The sequence below is a fragment of the Lepisma saccharinum genome, chromosome 25 (genome assembly GCF_977018435.1).
Source record: "Lepisma saccharinum chromosome 25, izLepSacc3.1, whole genome shotgun sequence".
Classification (NCBI taxonomy): domain Eukaryota; kingdom Metazoa; phylum Arthropoda; class Insecta; order Zygentoma; family Lepismatidae; genus Lepisma; species Lepisma saccharinum.
This window is the reverse complement of record NC_139253.1, coordinates 21,101,133-21,123,641: the sequence shown is the minus strand read 5'-3', so window position 1 is coordinate 21,123,641 and position 22,509 is coordinate 21,101,133. Positions and strand designations below refer to the sequence as shown.

Sequence of the window (22,509 nt, the reverse complement as noted above, 5' to 3'; positions counted from 1 at the left end):
AAATGCATCTTGTAAGTTCATTTTTATTGGTCAACATAATGCTTCAAAATCTGTTAATACATCACTTTGGTGATTGACGGTGTAGCTAACTCTGGCGTTCTTAAACCGGAAAGATTATTGCCACAGCAACATAAATCCATCTGGTTTTCTAGTTATACACATTACCAATTTCTACGATTCATACTACATTGCCTGGCCACTGATGTATTCTTGATTTAATTTTTCCAATAATGTAAGGGGATGAATATAAATTATGATTGACATTTTGAGGAAACACAAGTTAATTGTTGAACCTAAGCTAGAAATCATGGATTGAAATCCATTCTAATTTATGCTCATTGATGGAATGAAGCTGTGTAAAATTTATTGGCCAAAGAAATGTATGTGAAGTTACCTGTTCAATAATTTCAAAACATCAAACCGTTCATGCTCTTGCACTTTAAGAAAGAACAGGCAAACATTCCATCATGTTTATGAGAATAGGAATTGACTGTTGTACGTGGTGTGACTTGCAACTGTGATTTTAATATATATTTTTTTTATCCTTACAGCGTCTGACGAAATCAACAAGCCAGTGTCCCCTGATACGCCGTATGTTATTAAAATAGTACGTGAGATCCAACTTTTCTATTTTTCTTTATTGTTTGAGTAAATAAAGGACAATTCTAAATTTAGAGTGAAATAAAGGTGTGTGGTGTAGGTGTAGTAGAAATAAATGTACTTTATTTAATGTCTGTCCTACTGCCATTGAAAATAGATATAAGTTTTTAAGGTTTTGAGTCTGAACTAAATTTTGCAATATTCTGATGTTTTCAATGTACTATTTGCAATTTGTATTTCTTTTTTGAATGTAATTAACATATGTTCCACTAATGTTGGTCAAAATCTCTGTTTTTACTGTATCCAGCAAATAATTGGCAAATTTAATATGATTGTGGGTCAAAATTAACTCAAGTAATTATCATTTTGCACAGTGTAGGGAGGTATGGATATTTTTCTTTACCATCGAATACCTCCTTTTATGTTGTGGGATGAGGGATTAAGCTGTTGTTTACGGATAATGTATGCATTTGTGTAATGTTGGATGAGAAGAGATTTTATTGTGCCATGGATATGTTGTATTTGTAAATTATCTATTTATTATTTTAGGAGCCACACAGAAATGGACCATTGTTTGTGGAAATGAATTTCTACATTCGAGTTGCCAAACCAGAAATGAGTAAGTTCAGTGTTTAATAACTGTATTTTAGATAAGATCTCATTATGCTTGGGTATTCGTGGATCATTGATAGCCTGGTCCAATGTTTTCCAATTTTGTATAAACAGTACTGTACTTGATGGAAAGCAAAATACTTGCAAAATGATTTTTGCTTGGTTTTTATTGTGGATTTAATTATTTTTTTAATACTGATAAGTAGACCCCGGGACTTTGTCCTATAAAACTGTAAAATATGTATGTAATTGTCATAAAAAATTTAAAATGTCATAAAAAATTAGCAACACGTCTGAAAAATGCAGAAATATTCCCAGTAAAGTCAAAAATACTTTCGAATTTCTCACCACAACAGATTCATTTACAGGAAGGAGGCAATCATTTTAAATTTTGACTGATTGTTGTGAGAAAACGAGAAAAGGCAAAAAAATAGAACAATTGAAACTTGTTTACTTCCTACTTGGTAATTCTCATGCCTACTCAATAATGACTGAGATCATTTCTCCCTAATAATGTTCGCAAGGCTATTGATTGTCGGCAGGATAAGAGAAGGGAGGTTGTTATTGTTCTGTACTAGTTAGTAAGAAAATACAGCATCTGCTTTTAATTACTTTGTCCGTAATTTCTTTATCCTACCATATATAATATAAACTATCTGTTGCAATAAAAATACGAAGAATAAATTATAAAGAAATCGTTTATATGCAAGACAATTACGAAATTGTACAGAAATATGTCTTATTACGATAAAATTGAAGAACTATGTTGCAAGAATGCAGCATTGGTAAAATATGTTAAAACATGCCTTTTTATACTTCATACGCGCCAAGCAACAACACAACAAATTCCAACGAGGATGGTGGCAGTGGCTACCGAAATTAATAGAAAATAATGTAAAACAACTTCGCTAAAAACGTGAGTACCTTAATTATGCCTTTTTAATTTTGTCTCTCCTTTGGCTGATTTTCATCAGATATGTAAAGATCTCACCCAGTATTCAATCTGATGCCAAATAAAAAAAATACAATATAACATAAAGCCCTACTGATAAGAAGAAAAGTCTAAAATTGCATCATTAGTCACGAATTGTTAGATGTAGTCACTTCTAACAATCAGATAGATTTTCATAGGTTTGTTTCAACCCAGAAGTGTATGTGACTGGACAAGAAAAGAAATGTCTTTTACATATTTTTTCAGGTGTTGATATTGGAAACTCGCAAAGTTTTAACTAGTAATTGCTTTCCACAATTTCTCAACTTATATCTGTTTATTCTCTTTTAACATAACTTCTTACGATTTATCTACATTTTTACGGTTTTAAAATTATCTGTTAATAGATTATTATTATTATTATTATTTCCATAGGGTTACAATTAAGCCATACAACATTTCATTTTGAACAAAATTAATACAAATAATGACTTGATGCCCTATATAGTAAAAAAAATATGCAAAAGCTACATCTAAGGAAAATGTGATGAATTTACATTAGTATATATAGTGTTCTATAGTAGCAATGAAATAAAGAAAGTTTGAGAGTTATACACATTTAGAAGAAAAGAAAGTGTAAAGGTGTGTGGGTTTGGATATGAGTGTGTATGGAATTGATGTTCGAAGTACAGGGATGAAAATTTGAAAATATATGTGTGTGGGTGGGGATGGTGAGGAGGGTTGGGGGGGGGGGGGTAAGCACTGAAAATAATATTACTGGAGTTAGAATTTATAGACATGTGAACGTAGAAGATGACAGAACTGCGCTTTGCTGGTACAGAGTTTGATCTTCGTCGGGAGTGAATTCCAGGTTACCGCTGCTAAGTACGAGAAAGACTTGTGACCAAATCTGCTTTTGTTGGGTTTGGGGATTACTAGGTCTCTATGTAAGGACGATCTGGTGTTTCGGGTGCTGAACTCTGAGCAGAGCTTAATCCTATGATGCAATGGAGATGATTTGTTATGTATGCTATGGAATACCTTATTTAAGTAGATGTAATGTATTCTCGAAGTGACTGTAGGTATATTGTAAATCTTGCGCAATTGTTGGGAATTATATTCTTGGGCATGCATGTGTATGATTCTTAAGCAATTGTTTTGGATAGTTTCAAGTTTCTTCAGATGAGTTATGTTACCGCCAAAAATAAGACTAGCACCATACTCGAATATGGGACGAATAAATGAAAGGTAGAAATATCTACTCAGATTTCTATTGAGATATTTATGAATTTTTCGAAATATGTAAATATGGTGATAGATTCTACGAATATAGTTATTTATTTGATAATTAAAATTTAGCTGAGGGTCGATAATGATTCCGAGATATTTTAAATGATTGCTCAAAGGTACTCTGGCGTCATTAAGGGTAATATCTATCGTGTTAGCCGGGATTCCCTTACCGGTATGAAGCACCATGGCCTTCGTCTTTGCAACGTTAAGTTTCAGGTTGTTCATGTTGTACCACGTTAATACTTTGGGGAATGAGTTTTCCATTTTCTCCTTTACATCCTGGTACGTATCTCCAACATGGACGAGAAGGCAGTCATCTGCGTACAGAGTAATCGATAAATGTGAATTTATTAGTGTGATATCGTCAATAAATAGGTTGAATAATTTTGGGCCAAGTATAGAGCCTTGTGGAATGCCTGCAGACACTGACTGCTCGGTGGAAATTGAACATCCTACTTTCGTTGAGATTTTTCTATTTGCAAGAAAACTTTCCATCCATTGATAACATTAGTTATCAATGAATACTTACTGAATTGATTTCCCTCCCTGCATTACATTAAAATGAGTTCAATGTGAGGGAAAGGCAGACTTCCTGCAGACCTGGAAATACTGGAAAAATTAGGGAAATTAACTTTGAAGCGAAAAGGTCATGTGAGCATCCGCGAATGTTGTAAATTGTTCAGAAACTTGGAAAAGTCATGGAAATTGAATGTTTTATTTTTTCTATTTATCACTGATCAAGATTGAAAAATTTCGTGTGTGTGTGAAGGTTTCATTTATTTTTGTCATTTGTTTACAGTTATTTAAAAGTGGAAAACAGAAAATTCGGGGGATTTCGTTTTGTTAAATGAGTGGAGACCTTTGAAAGGAGAAAGAGCATGGTAGTAACAGGGCAAACAATAAAATTATATTTGTTCTGTTACAGTTGATGCTTGGATGAAACAGAAGAAGCTGAAGTTCCTAGGGATGCCTCGATATATAGGATCAGGATCCCATATGTATAAAGGAGAGAGATACCGTTTTCTTGTTATTGAGAGATTTGGGAGTGACTTAACAAAGATCTTCCAGGAAAAAGGAAGAAAATTTCATCTGAAAACAGTATTATATCTAGGAATGCAGATAGTAAGTATAGTATAGAGAGGTAGTTTCAGTAATGTGGCTAATATCTTTTTGACACTTTAATGATGTGTGTGAAATATTAGTGATTTAGATAAAATAGGACACTCATGTTCTTATTGCATTCATGGTGTATTCAACAACATGCTTAGGCCATGTATCAATTAAGGAGGCAAATATTTATAGTTCATGATACACACACCTTCTAAACCCATTACCTGTGGGGATCTATATATAGTCTCTCTAGAAGTGGTCTTTTTTTTCAGGGTGTCTACATATAGACGGATGGTTGTATTGCGGCAAGTCATTTTTATCAACACCACTTTTTTGTGCTTTTATTAGTCTATACTGAGAAACAATCCATTTTTGAATTTTTTTCGGGTCCTGAAAAATATATCCACCGAGCTTCAATCCAAAACGCAAACCTCACTGTTGCCATTTACATCCAACAGCCACAACATCACCTTCAACAACTGTTTCCGTGCAGCCATAATACACCTATTACCCCAACACACTGACACCTCGACTACTGTCGGATTAAAAATTATAGAGACTCGAGTTTAGACTCCAATTAAAAATTAACCAATAGACCTACATGAAAACGAGTAACTTAAAAATTTAGCTTATTCCATTGTGCGTTAATCTATGCTAACCAATTCCTTTTTTTTTTTTTTTTTTTTTTCGAGTTTGCCTTTTTTTTATGGTAGTGAGAATAAAAAAAGGGCTGGTTTTTTGGAGTTTTGCAAACGATCGCTCTCTTTGAAATTCCATAAATCAAAAACTGGTTGTCCGATCGTAATGAAATTTTAGTATGGTGCAGGCAGAAATGTTTTAAACACAATTCTTAATTTTCATATTTTTAAAATTTGTCAAACAGATGCAAAGAGCTTCAAAACAAGATCAATATTGTATCTGTAGGACTACCCAATATTAAGAAAAAGTTGTTTTGCAAAATTGACGAACGGTTTTTTGACAAATTTTAAAAATCTGAAATTTAAGAATTGTGTTTAAAACCTTTCTGCCTGCACGATACTAAAATTTCATTACGATCGGACAACCTGTTATTGAGTTATAGAATTTCAAGGAGAGCGTTAATTTGCAAAACTGCAGAAAACCAGCCCCTTTTTTATTCTCACGACAATAAAAAATATAAGACAAACTCGAAAAAAAATTGGTTAGCATAGATTAACGCAGAATGGAATAAGCTAAATTTTGATGTAACTTTTTTTTATGTAAGTCTACTGGTTAATTTTTAATTGGAGTCTAAACTCTAGTATCTATAATCTTTAATCCGATAGTACATATTAGGCATGCATGCCACTATACCCCCTGGACTCAACCTAGCCACCCAATAATCACTTTTCCATTCCCTCCCGAATTTTACCCCACCCACCACCCACCATGCAGTAAACACTGGTGAAAGGACCTGCTCGTCTCAACTCGTGATCTATCACTTTTCTCTGGCAACAGTGTATCAACGCCAGCATTAGCATTCTGTACCTCTACGCTATTGTGACTCCATTCTTATATTCTACGGTGACAACTAGCTTTTTCCTGCATTCTACAATTTGCGGCAGAGTCTATATATAGATTGCTTTCCTTAGCTTCATTATGCGGAAAGTCTTTTTGTAGTTATTATTTATAATAATATAATGATGAAACAAAATTTACGGTTGCATCTATATATAGATGATTTCTTTCTGGAAGCACTTCCCTTCAATGTCGCTGCAGGGAAGGGGTTAACAGACATGTGTAACCAATTGACTGTGGTGTGTTTTGACTCCAAGAAAGTGCATTGTAATTTTAATTTTAGAATCTTATCTATAGTTGCACTTTTAGGGTTGTTTACATGCATAACTATTATGCATAGTAAAAACAAATGAAAAACTCACAATGGACATCCTTGTTTTGTTGGTGGTCCTAATTTTCGAATCCATGTCAGTCAGTCCTTTTTCATTGATGGGAATATAATCACAATACATTCTAGAAGGAGGGTGCAGCCGGTTATTCCATCAGCACAATTATGGGATCAAGTTTTTATTCCCTTTCACATATTTTAAGTCATTTTTAAACATATTTTAACCTTTTTACCAAGTCTTGTACTTAATCTTGCCTCCAGGTATTACCCTGGTAAATGTTAGAAGTAGTAGTAATAATATTAATTCTACAATATGCCAGACCCATTCTCAGTCTTGTGTGCAACTAAACCTTGATTCAAAAAAGAAGCCTTCTGAACAATGGGTATTGGGCTTGATCCCCAATGGAGGCATATCAGACAGTGGCTTGATCCCACTTCAAACTGCTGATTAGCCTATGTGAGCTTGAAGTTGACTTAAAACAAACTTGATGATAAATGTTAATCACAATTGAAGACAAAAGCCTCTAGCATTACATAGTTTGAACATGAAGAAAATTGCCTGGTTGCTTTTGCTGATAACTTGAGACCATGAATGGTATCTATTAACTTGAGACCATGAATGGTATCTATTGACATCAAAATTTCCTTTTAATTTAAAATATTCTGTATACTTATAAATAGCACATTATTTTTTCATATACAAGTGATGCTTCATAAATGCCTCATTTGCAACAGTGGAGTTGGATGAAAACTTATACTTTCAATTGTTCCTTGTGCTTCATTGTTTTGTGTCAATGTAATTGCTATCAGTTCAATATACAGATGTACATGCTCTTTTTGTATTGTCACTTGAACTATTTTTACTTCACTTATCTGTCACTGTAAGAACCTTTTAAAACTTTCCTTTTTCAATTTTCTTTTTAGCTTGATACATTGGAGTATATTCACGAGCATGGTTACATTCATGCTGATATCAAAGGTTCCAATTTATTATTGGGTTATCAGGAGAAAAAAAGACATAACATCTACCTTGTAGACTTTGGATTGGCTTGTAGATATATTTTGAATGGGATACATAAGGAGTATAAGCAAGATGCAAGGAAGGCACATGATGGAACAATGGAGTTTACAAGCAGAGATGCACACATAGGAGGTAAGTTTTGATAGATTAGAATTTTGTCTGTTCAATCAGGCATTGCAGATTATATAATTATTTTCATTCCTTCTCCCTATTTTGTTTTGTCCTAGTTATTTTTTTTTTTACGGTTCTTTATGAATTAGGTGGATCTGATCTCTTGTGTTAAAGTTATAAGCATAATGTGGTACAAATCCAAAGTTCCTACCCTGTTCAAGTCATGGCTGTATCATTGCATTTGTCTTATCATCCACTTCATCAGCACGTCATTTATTCTCATTGTTACAATTAAACACAAGATATAGAAGAACACTTGTGCATTAATAGTCTGGTGTGTTAAATATGGTGAAATTATCTTATGGAAAAGGTTTAGTGTTTCTGCATTGCTCTTCTTATTATTCCAACTCATTAATTTCAAAGGTCCACTGCATTTATTATCATTGGTTATGGCATCCGGGATGGAGTTATGGACTTTCCATAACTCACGATAATGAATTCAGTGGACCTTCAAAATTTATTGGGAGGAAGAATTAAGAATAACAATGCAGGAACAAACTTTTTCTATGTGAAAATTTGTGTATGTTCACATGCAGTTCATTTTTAACTGTGTATTAAAATATTGTTGAACATGCAATGAGAACATTTGCTGAAAATGTCAATTTCAATTCGTTGCAGCCCATTCAAGAAGAGGTGACCTGGAAATCTTAGGTTATAACATGCTGCAGTGGCTATGCTCTCGTCTACCTTGGGAAGACAATATATCTAATCCAGAATTAGTGCATACACAAAAGAATACATTTATGTCCAACATTCCTTCTCTCATGCGAAGATGCTTTCCTGATGCTGAGCCTCCAGGTACGTTTTGGCACTGTTTCTTCATTATGTCATTCTTGTATGTATGGACTATTTGGAACTTCCATAATACATCATGCCTCACGAAGCTGCCAGAAAGGTGGTGAAATCGGCTGTGGTCCAAAAACTACATGGAAAAATGAGTAGAAAGTTGATTCAAGTAGATTACGTATCTTTTCCATGTAAGGGCCAATCAAATATCTTTAGATATATTGTATATGGATCCCGGTAAGCTTGGGATCTTGCAAGGCTAAAGGAGAATTTCTTAGAAAGCTGATAAATATTTATGTGTTAGTGGTTAATCTGCATATATATAGGTATTTTATCATCTGTCATTGTCCGTACATTTACTGATGCAATTATAATTTTTATACATGTTTCTTGAAAAGAGCTAAATTAGCATGTGAAATTTACAGATTAGGCATGAACTTCCAGCTTCCCCCACAATGAGACAGCATATGTCTCATGAGGTGATGTAATGTAATATGCGACTTAGGAACACACTGTAAGTGAAAATGTTCTGCAGATTCCTGATCTTAGTAATTTGAGGAATATATAACACTATAAAATACATTTAATGTGTGTTTGTGCAATATTTGCATATACAACAAAAGGGAGATTTTTCCAAAACAAAGGTCTTCACATTTTTCGTTGCAAGAAGATTAAGTAATAAAAGAAAAATGTTGAAAATTTCAATATTTGCTAAAGGTCTTTTCAGTTCTTACGGCGGACGCTCTAGAAGCTGGCATGGTGAGTGGGGAAGCAACCAATCCAGCGCAATAACAAACGCAGCAGCCAGTAGAACAAGGTACGCATAGTACTTCATGCCACTGCATCGTAACTATCGGCACCATCGCTGTTGTCTGATTCGTCTGAGGTGTAATCCCCACTTCCGTTGTCAGAATGAGGACTGGCTACCGTAAGAGTGGAAAAGACCTATAGACACATTATTTTGCATAATATGATTATGCAAGTTATATGTAATGCTTAATGTAAGTAGTGTAGTATTTAATGAAGTATTGGAATCTGATGCCTATTTTTGTTCCAATTCCATTACAGCTGTGATTGAGAAGTACTTGAGGTACGTTACGAGCCTAGATTTTGACACGGAGCCAGACTATTCATATTGCAAGAAGCTCTTCAAGCAAGGCATTAAAGATGCTGGCTATGTTGACGATGGAAAACTGGACTTCCATGTGAATCCCATAAAAGTACTAAAAGGGAGGAAGCCAAAAAAGGTAATTTTTTTTATATAGTTTAGGCATATCTCTGAAGTATACAAAAGACTGTTTTTTTAACTTTCATAATAGTGATATAGTTATTGTTCTGAAATATTTATTTTTCTTAATAACAGAAATTATTGAAAAGGAGGAACACGGATGAGCTTGAAAATATTGAAGAATTGAAACCCAAGAAGATTATACGACATGCTCCGAGACAGCCATGTGTTCAGCAGAATTTTAACAGGTAAGGTAGAAGTAGCTTTGAAGAATTTCTGTTTCAGGTTTTGAAGGCTCCGTGTATACATCCAGCATATAAAAGTAAGAATATTAAAAGGTAATGAGTAAGAAAGTGAGTATTTTATAAATAAGAGGAAAGTTTGAAAGATGCAGTTGCAACTAGAAGCTGTGAACATGTATTGTTTGGTTACGTGCGTAATTTGCTGTAAATCAAGAAATGTTTGTACAACAATAACTGTGGTTCTTGTTAAGATTTGAATTTCTCTTCTAACCCTTTTTCAAAAGATAAAAGTAATAAGCTGAAAAACACACTGAAGAGTGGAAAATGAGTGTCTTTATTTCAAAGTAGAAAACAGTACTCATTTTGCTAGGTGTATACTGTATTGGTTTTCGAGAAGTAGTCAAGGTGCTTTCAAAATGTAGTGTTACGTTTTTGTGTGTGTTAAGAATGGGAGGTCAATCTGCAAGAAAGATTATGGACCAGTATTCAGAGTTCACTCAAGATGTCGATTACAAATTTGATAATTTTCATAATTAGTGCCTATGTATTAAAGAAGAAATGATAAAATTGAAAGTAACCAAAAGGTATTATGCTCTTTGTTTACCTGGAACACAATTTTAATTTGGAAAGCTCTCAGTCTGCAATATAATGATATTTTCTCATTCTGGGAATACTTTTCTGATATTGTTGTTCTACCTGGTGCATGAGTGCCATAGAATAATTCATCATTAAGAAAGTAAAATCAACAGTCTTTTTCAATGTGTTACGGACCAAAGTTACTGTTGATATTACATAATTTGGACCTATTTGTACAATATATACTGCTTTCTTCACAGTGTTTCATTTCTGTGATACAGTTCCAATCAAGTTACTTTCATAAGTAACTTTTGTTACACACACACACACATCCATACATATTAATGTGTATTTTCCTGTTGTTTTAAGTCTTCTGTAAATTTCTCGTGGTAAACATTACTTTGCTTCAAATGATCCAGTGTTTAGTGTGTTCATTCATTACACAACATTCTGTATGTTACCTCTTAATGTAACATGACAGTACGAAACTTCTTACGTCACGTGCTGGCAACATACTTGTTAAAAACAACACAAAACACACAAACAGCATGGTAAAAAACACTTAAGAGTTTCGAAAGCTTGAAAAAACTCTTAAAAGTGTTTTTATTGTGCTGTTTGTGTGTATTTGACAAGTGACATGAAATATTGTACATCAAACATGGATTTCATCAATGTCATTTGTTCCATGTCACTGAACCAAGATGATGGCTTCATCTATCTTTGTTTTTCACATATAAAATAATCTCAAATATATAATGTTCAGTGTTTTATCTTCAGATTATTCAATAACTTTACCGTTTTTCCTGTTCAACTGAATGTGTACGTGAAAGTACACCACAGAGATTTCTTTCCCAGTTTTCCAAAATGAAGAAGGACAAGCATTGTGCACAAATCATATTCATTCCTTTGTGCTTTGTTCACTTCAGTGAATTTTCTTCTTTATGCTGTTGATCTGGTCAGTAAAAAATTTCCAATTCAAATTGCGGCATGTATATCCTTCGACTTCTGAGAATGTGTGAAACTGTTCGAGGCAAATATTTTGTGTGCTTCATTACTCTCATAAGAAGAACGAAAGTTACTTTTTAGATCATTTGGTGATGCTATTCATGCAGTGTGCATACAAGGCGAGATGTTCTGGTTTGATAACATCAGTGATGCACATTTCATTGTTCAGTTATTGCTACCAAAGAAATTACTTATATCCTTGAATCTCATTAATACTCTTGATATGAGCCTTTGAAAAGTAGTACATTGACGTATTCACCATTTATATAGATTTTAAAAAAAAAAAATCTGATTTGTCTTACTGAAGTTTCTCCACATTGGAGTTCACCACGTTTGGTATAGTTGTGAACTCTATAATTCTGTTGAGTGTACCACTCCTGTACATGTACATCAATCAGCCTCCATAATCTAATCTGATAATGTGTTTGAACACAGAGTTTATGCTGCTTTTGCTCGGGAATATACTGACATCTCTATTCTCAAGCCACCTCCACTTCTGTTGCTGAATATGCTTTTCATATGATTATATAATGTCAAAAGCAGTAACACAATCGTCAGCAATTATTTTGCTCATGGTAGAAAACATTATTAATCTTTAATTTGCATTCCAAAATGGCTACAATAGTTCCTCTCACATTAATTTTGATGCATTAATCCTCAAAACACTTGCTTCATTAATATTATTCTGTATAAATTGATTGGTGAATGTATGTAAGATGAAGAGTGATCTGTGGCCACCTTTCTTATGGATATCATAGTCATTATCACGAAGTTATCAAAGCAGTTGATATTGCACTAATTTTTCAACTGTTCCAACCACGCACATTTGTGCAAATATGAGCAGAATTGAATGAATTTCACACAGTTCAAATATTTGGAAAAATTGGCAGTATGATCTGATACATGTTATACATTCTAGTTGCAACTGAGTCTGTAAGGGCCTATGACTTTAATAACATTGACTATAGGGTAATTTAATGTAGCTACAATATGTTCAGTTTTAATTTTGGGGTGGGTTTACATGACACCTAAGACAGGAAAAATATTTATTTTATCATCAGTTCAGGAGATAAAATATAATTTTCAAACCTCTTTTGATTTATTTTATTTATAATCTGGGTATAATAGCAATGGAGTATAACAAAATATCAAATATATATATATGTGTGTTATACATGGGAGATGTAAGAATTTTAAAATTTTGATGGTCGGTCACAAGCTTTTTTCTTAAACATGAAGAAGATGGTGGGAAGATATAAAAGTTGTGTTTGTCTGCATTACAACACAGTTTGCAATAGTTAAAGAAGTACAGATCTTTATGCAAGTGTCTTTTATCTATCTGTATTGAATGTGCAACTGAGTTTAGAACAAATAATTGAATGCTTTAAGATTATGAACAGACCTTATAATTAATATAGTGTGTTAATTAATTGAACCCATTTTATATATGGGTATCTTGAGATTGATGAAATACATGATGGAGTGATACATTTTCTTCATCAGAACTAATCAATGAGGAATTAGATATTTTCTTTCACTATAGAGTGAACATACTTCCAAACCACATTTAAACATTCTCAGCATACATAGCCAATTGGTTCTCCTTTCTACAAGCAACATTCTGAATTTCCTTCTGTGATTTTGTTCTTCAAACAGCCATTTTAAAATACAACCATCTTCAAACTCTGACATGTGTATTGTTTAATATGCACTCTGTGTAAAGAACTTTTCTTGAATCATACTGTTGACATCCTTAAATCAATAAAGAAAACAGGTTTCATTTTCAGATATCTTCAGATATTGAAAATATTTGCTACATTCTTCGTAATGGCATGCATTCCTTTTATAGTTTGTATACTTCAATGTAATAGAATTAGTTAATTCAAGAAATAAATGCTTGTTTATGCACACGTATGATTGTATTGAAGTATTTGAAATCTCTTAATGTTTTTAATTATTTGTGTGGTAGTTAGTTTATCTCCCTAATGCTCTCTCTCTTGTCCATTTTGTTTGTCTCAAATTGGCAAGTTAGCATTTGTGAAATGGTTTTCAAACTCTCTCTAAATATATGACACATTTCCTTCGTCATTCCTCCTGTTTTCAAATCCTGAATTTCTTCTGTATCGTTGTATGATGCCAAGAGACAGTTTTTCTTATGATTTTACTTGTTCCTGAGGAAAATATTTTTTCTTGCAATATTAAGCAAGTTGCATGCGTGCCAGCAGTAAAACTGATGGTAATTCTTTCCTAAATGGTTCCTGAGATGTAAAGCTTAAGGGCAAGTTTTGTAGTTTTTTCCATTCTAAATGCAAAATCTTGCACAATAGAAACTGAATTCTTCAGCCCAAGTGGTTCTAAAATGTACATGGAGGATATTCCTCAATGTGTACAATGTCTGTTGTTTTGTGTCTTCATATATTGTCAACATTGTTAAAATGGTCTTTCATTGATATTGGGATGGTACCAACAAGGGATTTAGACACAATTATAGGTTGTTAGTGGAAACTGCATTTCTGTGGATTATAAAATGAAATTGACTGACCAAAAGATTGATTATTTCTTCAAGAAGCCTTATTCTCTGTTATTGGGGTCTTCTGTGGTTGTTTTTAATATACTTACTACATTTTATTCATGTCACTCATTTATTTGTAGATCAATTAATCTGAAGTAAACAAAAGATTGATAAATCTTTGGTATGTGAGTTGGAGTAATTTGTTTGGTGCACCTTCACAGGAAATCACATCTTGTCATTATCATCTTCATTTATTTTTATCTTGCAGAATTTTTCTTGCTGCATAATGTATGTGCACTAAACTTTCCAACCACTGTTGTTCTTACATCCAACAAGAAACCCATTAAATAAAATAACCTACACATGGGAAATGAGAGGAACACATCATGATTATTGTCTTCTGTCTTTGCCTATATGAATAATGACTCATTACTAATGCTAATATCTTTATTAGACATGGATACTTGCTCGTATAGCCCACTTGCCATATCTGTAAATGTAGTACATACTATGAAAACCTTTCACACAACAGTTAACAACTTTGTTGGTGGTTACTTGAACATATGAACTCCATCATGTATTTGTTGATCTTTGATGTGAAAAGATAAATTACATTAGTATTATTCTATTTTTTTCACAGTTATTTAGGAAATGCAAATATGTGTGCAATAGTGTCACTTATATTAATACTAGTATTATTGCCAATGATTCTGTAATACCATTTTTTCCAGCTCAACCTTTGTAATAATAGTCTTATGTTTAAATATTATTAGATGTAATTTTTTCATTTCTTTGTCGCAATGTGCCTCGTGTGCATCATTTTAAGTGATTCTTTGTTTACACCAACTTAATCGGAAGAATAATCTTTTCATTGAAAGCAGAATGACAAGAAATTCCACCACGACCCCTGTTCTTCGCTCAAGTCAACATTTCAGTTGGGAAAAGATATTGTCAGGTGACCCAGAGACTCTGTTAAAGAAGAAAAGTTGTAGCAAGAGGCAGGGCAATGATGGACAAAAGCAGAAGCAGGAAGTGGTTGCAAAGCAGCGAATTTTGGACACTTCTTTAAGCAATCCAACATCAGCAATGTTGGAAATAATGGAGAAAATTAAAAATAGGAACAACGTACTCACAGCTAATGGCATTAGGAAAAGTAAAAGTGAGAGGTAAGTTCACATAAAGGTAGTATCACATTGATATGGTAATGTGAAATTGTAGGAAGTTTATTCATCTGGCAAGGGTACAGCTCGTTCTGTAGTGGTAGCCATCTTAAGATAAATGCATTTCTTGCACATTTTTAGTGTTGAATATATTTATAGCCAGGACATTAGGTGACACATCAAGTGTTATGAAGAATGAAATATTTGTTTGCCCTCAAGGTAAGGCAAGTTGAGGAACAAATTGCAATGCAGAAGACCATCTTCACATGAGACATACATGGGCAAAACAAGACACACAAAATCATCTTTACACATCAAGAATATTGAATGCAAGTTGAAAGAAAGAATTTTCTACTTTGGCAGTGATCATCATATTGAGAACTGAACACAGTTGCTTGGAGCTGTGGCAATAGTGTGGAGATTACCTTGGAAGAAACATGAAGTTAGTGAACTGAAGCCCTTTCAGTGTTCATCATAACAGTATTAGTGTTTGTTCTGTGATGGTAATTGTGAAATTAACATCATTGTGGACATTTTGGATAATCTTGTTAACAGAACTATGTGAAGTTTGGACCCATAGTGGGGAATATGTCTGAGGAGCAGAAAATGATTGACATGATAGAGCCACGCTAAAGTTGAAATATGTTACAACATGATTATTAACTTTGAGCCTGACTTAACCACTCTTTTTCATTGTGTATAAGAGCTGAACTCCATTTAAGATGCTTTTTTTTCGTTTGAGTGAAATAATGTGACTATGTTGCGTTCTCTCTAGAAGAATGATTGTGCTTCAGTATGTTCCTGATGGATGTGAAATCTTCACTAGTGGGTGTGCAGTAGTTATTTAAGTGCTTGCAGAAAATATAGAAAGGAGCTTGTGTTGGATCTATAACCATTGGTAATTAGCATGTTTCCTGCATACAAGAAGATATTTAAAATTGATGCTCTGTTGTGCACTAACCACTGAACACAAATTTGTTGTAGTCTGCTGGAAGAACCTAACTTTTAGTACAAACTATGGAGCAGTTAGAATAGTGTTGTGAGGGGGAAGTGAATTTATCCTGAAATACATGTAGATTTTGTTAGAAGATATATGGAAGATTTGGGATGGCGTGTGGGAAGATAGAATAATTCCATTGAAGACATAGCAGTTATTATTAAATTGTAAAAGAATATTTTATGAAAACTGATGAACTGTGTGTGAACTATTTAGCTTCTTGGCCAAGACCCAACAGTTTCAAGTTTCAGATCCAGAACTTTTAGATGAGGATTTCATGGTGAATAGAAGCATCAGTGTTTCTGAGATGGACGAAGAATTCACTGGAAAGTGTTTTTTTTTTAAAAAAAACGAAGATTTCACATAGTGTAATGGAAAGATTTTAGTTGAGCAAGATTGGAGATTAATGAAGATGAGCAGATGCATTTAATATTTTTAATGCAAATTTTTATTGTGGTATGACTACCAGTTGAGCACTAAGGTAATCATTCTTAGATGGAGTGATGGTGTATGTCATCATGCACATAATCATTGATGGGAGTTATGCATTGTTTCTTCGAAATTTTTCCTGTTGAATGCATCTGTATTATGTTTCGAGAAATGAGTTCTCTAATATCTTATGTGAATTTCATCCCATCCTGAAGATTTACTTCACTCTCCTTAATGGTATATAAGATTCCTGATCCATTTCAAAACTACTATACTAGTATGAAATTTTATTTTCTTGTATTTGTCTATAATACTAAGAAAATATAAACTGGATAATAGTGTAGGTTTATGAGTCAGTAATCAAGCCTAAATACTATTAAGTCTGGGAAAGAAAATTTTCGCTGAGAAAATAATTTGAGTGCAAGGAAGAATGCTTTCATGAAATATGATACAGCTGTGTTCAGTAGGTATTATATTAAGAACAGTTGTCTGTAATATCTAACCAAGATTACGTGGCATATTTGCCTTAATTGTTGCTAATCTTTAGGAAAGGTCAAGGTAATAGGATGGTAAGTTCTGTGTTGTGATGCAATTGGATATCCCATCACACAAACATGATAAAACTGCTACTGAGTAATAAAACTATCTCTCTAGGAAATTACGGACTGTACACACAGGTATGCAGGTATTGCAGTAAATTGTAAGAAAAAGCTTGTGACTTCATGCTCATAATTTTACCATTAGTGAATTTAACAAATCAAGTTATGCAAATGTAAAAGCGTCTTTCTTAAGATGTTCATTGTTCTTCACACATAACGTTGAAACATTCTAGGTGAGTATATGTTAAAGTTTCATGAATTTTTTAGCAAATGTCATCCTTGACAAATGTTGCATTGGAATCAGTTCATTGTGAAAATGTGTGCATTCTGTTCTTCCAGTAACGAACATTTCACTCCAAACATTTAATGTCTTAGGTGCATTAACTGAGTTGTATATGTACTTCTACTTGTGATGTAGCCCAAATGGTTATCTTTAAACATCATTACGAGTAAATGTGTTCCTCAGTTACTAAGGCATTGAACCAGTTTACTGAAATATTAGTTGCTGCAAAGATATGATTACTACATGTTTATGATGAACTGATTTCTTCAATCATACATTTTTATGCCTTGTCTATTTCCAATTTGTCTTGCTACGCAATTGTTGTGATGAGAATGATCATATGCTGTTCATGAACACAGGTGCACCAATCTTCTAGGGTGTGTTGTGCTTGGATATATATATATTGGTATATTTGTGTTGCTCTGTCATCCATCAATTTATCATTCATCATTACTATCTCAAGACTAAACTATCTAAAGTAACTAAAATAAAGTGCAATTAACAGAAATACAAACCAATGACAACAAATATATGTACTTTTCCCTCCTTTTCTCCTCACATTGTCCTCTGATTCTCAGTGAATGTAGCAAATATTGAGGTCATTCATCATGTTATTGTTTGATAGATAGTAGGATTCTTCATTACAATTCTCTTTTGAGTATTGCCACACCTTTTCTTGCAGGAATTCGTGTTTCGCTTTTCCTTTTCAGTAGGAACAAAACTTCGTAACTACTGACAGCTCAGTCTTAATAAAATATGTTTTTCTCATAGTTTAAATATAATTTCCGTGCTTTTTATTTCAAGTTGAAAGATGTTAAGCAGTCAGATTGCTTAGAATTATAGAAAATAATTTCAAATAATATGGACAGAACTTATTACAGGAAATATTACACAGTTGTTTCATTTCAGTATTTGAAAATGGACATGTGGTGGTTAAATTCACATGGAATTATTCTTGTTTCTAAGGTTGACAACAGACATCATTTTTTTTATTGCTAATTTATATATTATTATTTCAGAAGCTACATGTTTAAAAAAAAAAAAGTGTTTTAACTTAAGATGTTTCTGTTCATCCCCCATCTCATGTGTACCTTATTCTCAGTTTTGAAGTTCCAGCATGAAAACAATGCAGTAAACCTGTAAATGTATTCATTTATTGCTACAGGATTTGGTTTGATTAATGAGAATATTCTTGATTTTCAGAGTAAGATTTTATATTTTTTTATGCAGGAACTTTCACTGTTGTTTAATTTGATAATTTTTTGAGTGCTGTAGAGATATTGCCCAAGGCTGATTACATGGTAAGGTTCTTGTTATTTGCAGGTGCTGAGAAACATATAGCATTAAATTCCTTCTATTTTCTCTTCTGGATCTGATCTACTTTTATTGATCATGAATTGAAATTTACATTTCTTTAGGACAACAGAATGTAATTATTTTTTTAAATAGATTTTACTTTTAATCACATATGAAAAATATTGCAGGATCTCCTATACTTTGCAGATGTTAACTTCCCCTGTTTTTGTTATTTTTAGATGCTGCATAACTATTGATTACATTCCATTACAGGTTGATATATCACTGAAAATTTCTGCAGGACAAAGCAGTGATTGGTTTACATTTAAGAAGCATATTGGTTTAATTTTTTTAGTATTTTTTCCATTTGATTTTCAGATTTTGCCAACTTGTATTAATTATAATTTAAATGATCATATTTATTTACAATTTTTAGCTGTTGTTTTGTATTAACATGTTACTTTTATTCTATGTTGACCTGTGTGTTTCACGTTTTTACTGTTTGCAGGTATTCACGAATAATTAAATTTTCTTGATATTTGTTAAACAATAAATTTCCTTGATTCCAGATGATTAGAATTGTTTATAGTTTTAATAGGTTTCTTAGTAGCAGTACTTTAACATTTTTATAGCAGTTCAGCAGGGTATAATTTATATCTAGCTGTTTTTAATATATATTATTCCAAACAGTATTTATTACATATATAGATGTGTATTTTTTGCAGCATTGTAGAATACTTTATACAGTATTTTATAAATTTTTCAGGTTCAGAAATATTCAATATATGCCACCAAAACTAATTTAAGACTGGAGCTGAGCATTCACTACAGTAGGATTCACATATGAATATCTTATGCAAGTGTCTTCTTTTCTTACTCAGCATAGTTTAATATGCAGTATTGGTTACTTAGTTCAATAAAAATTACATTGAGCATTCTACTTTATCTCTAAATATAAAGTTTTAACATCTCCACGAAAATCTTCAGGAAGTTTTTCTGTTTGCCATTTAATATATTTTCCATGGTGAAATGTTTCAATGAAATTCCATCCTGTCTCCTTTTTCTCTATGGTTTCAAATTTGGTCTTCATTTTATTACTTTGTCGAAACATCTGAAAATAGTGATTCATATATTCCAATAATTTATTGCATTCACAAAGGTTTCAATAAAACCAACTTCTGTTCATTCTTTCTGCATATAATGAAGGAGGTGTAAAGAAAACATTTTGGAAAGTGACAAGCATAAAATATATGATTAGTATCCATAGATAGCACAATTTTAAGCCAAACACTGTAAGTTTGCCTGTGTGTGTGTGTGTGTGTGTTTTTGTGTGTTTTTGTCAGAGTTCATATGAACATTTATAATATATCGATTTAGAGTTTTACTATGATTTTTCTAGCAATTTTTTTTTAATATTTGATTATGCAAATAGAGACAGCCAACCACATTTTAAAAAAATATAGATATGAAGATACTAAACACATACGTACTAGCATTATGTTTTGATTTTTTAAAATCCATTCTTAAGAATTGTGAACTTTTAAATAGTAGTTCTTTATACTTTTTTTCCTCCATCCCCACATCTTATTTAGAAGCAAACATTGATAACTTATTTTATTAATGGAATTCAATATGGCTAATACATAGTGAAGGACTTAGAGAAGTATGTATGTTACAATAGCAATCTATAAAATATCAATATCAAAATATAAATTTTCATATTGATATATTTGATTTTTAAATATGGACTTTGTGTTTGAACTTGTTTCGTTGCAAGGTCAACATCTAAGGGACTGTGAATCGGTAATTGATAGAGTTATTTCTTGATTATATATTCTTGTCTATTCCACTTTCATCTTCTTGGTAGTGATGAGCACTTTACTTAATTATTTTATATGGATATCTTTGTTTCCTGCACTTATAATCTTCTCTATAAAGTCAGAAACCTCAGTAAACTGAAAAGAGTGCTTGAAAGGAACATCACAAATATTCGTATATATTGTTGAGTGGATGACTTGTTAGTACTATTAAATGTGTGGAAAGTTCGGATAGATTGGTGTAGATCAGACGATTCTGTCCATTTCTGTTTCTGTTACTTTGAGCATGGCCTATGTAACAGCCTATACAAAACAAGAAATGAAAGCACGAACCGTAAGAATTATGGATTATAGTTAATCACTTCACCTGATGGGATTTTACATGTTTACAATAGAACTTTCAGATGCTGAAACCCTGTAAAAAATTAATGCCATGTCATAGATTTATATGAATGGTCTCCTGTGTTTCAATCCCAGACATGTCAGTAGTTTTTTTACTAGGTTTTAACATCAAAATGTTAAAATTCTGTTATCCATGTACATCTTTCATATTCTGTTTCATAAGAAGTTTTCTAAAATTTATTTCTGATTATATACGAACCCAACGTGTGGATGGTTCTTCTTTGTTGTGATTCTCAAATTTAGATTTCAGATCCTACCACAACATACAATTCTTTTGGGTGCTTCATTATTTCCTACAGAAAAATAAAACGTTTTTGTGTTATATCCACTTGCATCGATTTTCATCTGCTCTTTACAATCATCTTAAACTTCTTGCACATTTTTTCTTGTGTGTGTTTTGTTCTGAAACCTACATATAAAGAGCATATTGACTGATGTAAATTAACATTTGTGTTGTACAGAAATGGCTACAGGATTTGTTTGTCATCTTAAGTGTCCTACTTTAACTGCAAATACAGGTACTCCAAAACTCCTTACCTCTGTATATTTGCCAAATGACAAATTCATCATTCAGTTCTCCTTTCCATGCAATCTATAGTGCAACCAGTAAGTGCCATTGCTGCTACTTTGCAACTACATGTGGATTCTAGGTAATGTGTAGCAGTGAATTCTTCTCTTCTGTGCCTTTGCTGTTGTTGGTTAGATATTATCAGTATATTTTTAAGTGAAAAGTTTTCCAAAAATCATCAATAAATTGTGTGCCAATTGTTGTGCAACTATTTGCATAATTTCTCTTAACACAGTATGTCTGTGCCAAATAAAAAGTTGATGCAATATTATTCACTTTTCTTTTGCATTTCCTAGTTATAGATTAATGTTAATCATTGTTCTCTGAATAGACTGAATTTTTCATTTGAAATTCTCAATAAATAGAGCTATGTGTATAATCACATAGCAGTTTTCAATTCGAAACAGATCAGTTGGTAGGACACACATCCTTTTAGTGGAGCGCATAATGCCAGTGACACCATACACTCTAGAATCTTTGAATAATGAGTTTTGTATTCTTACTTATATTAACTAGAAAATTTAGGTGTGCTTGAGATTTTTTCCCCTTTAGTGTGAAAAAAGTTGTTGGGGTGTATAAAAAGTGACCAAAATTAGAAGAATGCAGATGGAAACCCAATAGTTTTGAAGAAAACAATATAAGGTAAGATACAAACATTTAGACTTAAGTTTGTAAGTTGTTAAATCCTTAGCAAGTGCTCCTGCCTTATTGGTACATATCTTTTTGTGTGGATATGTTGGACATATGTATGGTTGTTCATTTCGGCGATTTTTGGTGATGTTGATTTGTTGATTATCATTGTGTAAAATATTTACCTCTGTTGTCCATGGCTTCAAATAATAATTACACATTGTGACATTCTTGAAAACTGACTTTCTGATAATTATCTTCATCTAACCCTCTGTGTATTGATAATTGGGATGTTATTTTTGTTCCATTTGTTTGTGTGATAATATTGATCTTCTCTGAAACTATTGTATTTGTGCAAACTACATACAAGTTTTCTCCAC

At 32.6% G+C, this 22,509-nt stretch overlaps 1 protein-coding gene across 5 annotated transcripts in view; it reads left to right on the top strand.

Annotated features, from left to right (window-relative positions):
- Positions 1-22,509, top strand: part of LOC145978858 (serine/threonine-protein kinase VRK1-like) — a 79,371-nt gene that overhangs the window by 25,932 nt on the left and 30,930 nt on the right. For 3 of the 5 annotated variants that reach the window (XM_083111740.1, XM_083111742.1, XM_083111739.1), the window contains exons 3-10: positions 552-607; positions 1,150-1,219; positions 4,359-4,555; positions 7,332-7,560; positions 8,218-8,397; positions 9,454-9,632; positions 9,749-9,861; positions 14,827-15,114. In XM_083111740.1, coding sequence (XP_082967866.1) covers positions 552-607; positions 1,150-1,219; positions 4,359-4,555; positions 7,332-7,560; positions 8,218-8,397; positions 9,454-9,632; positions 9,749-9,861; positions 14,827-15,114 — 1,312 coding nt within the window. The remainder of the gene's footprint in view (positions 1-551; positions 608-1,149; positions 1,220-4,358; positions 4,556-7,331; positions 7,561-8,217; positions 8,398-9,453; positions 9,633-9,748; positions 9,862-14,826; positions 15,115-22,509) is intronic. The other 2 variants (XM_083111741.1, XM_083111743.1) reach the window with 2 other exon arrangements.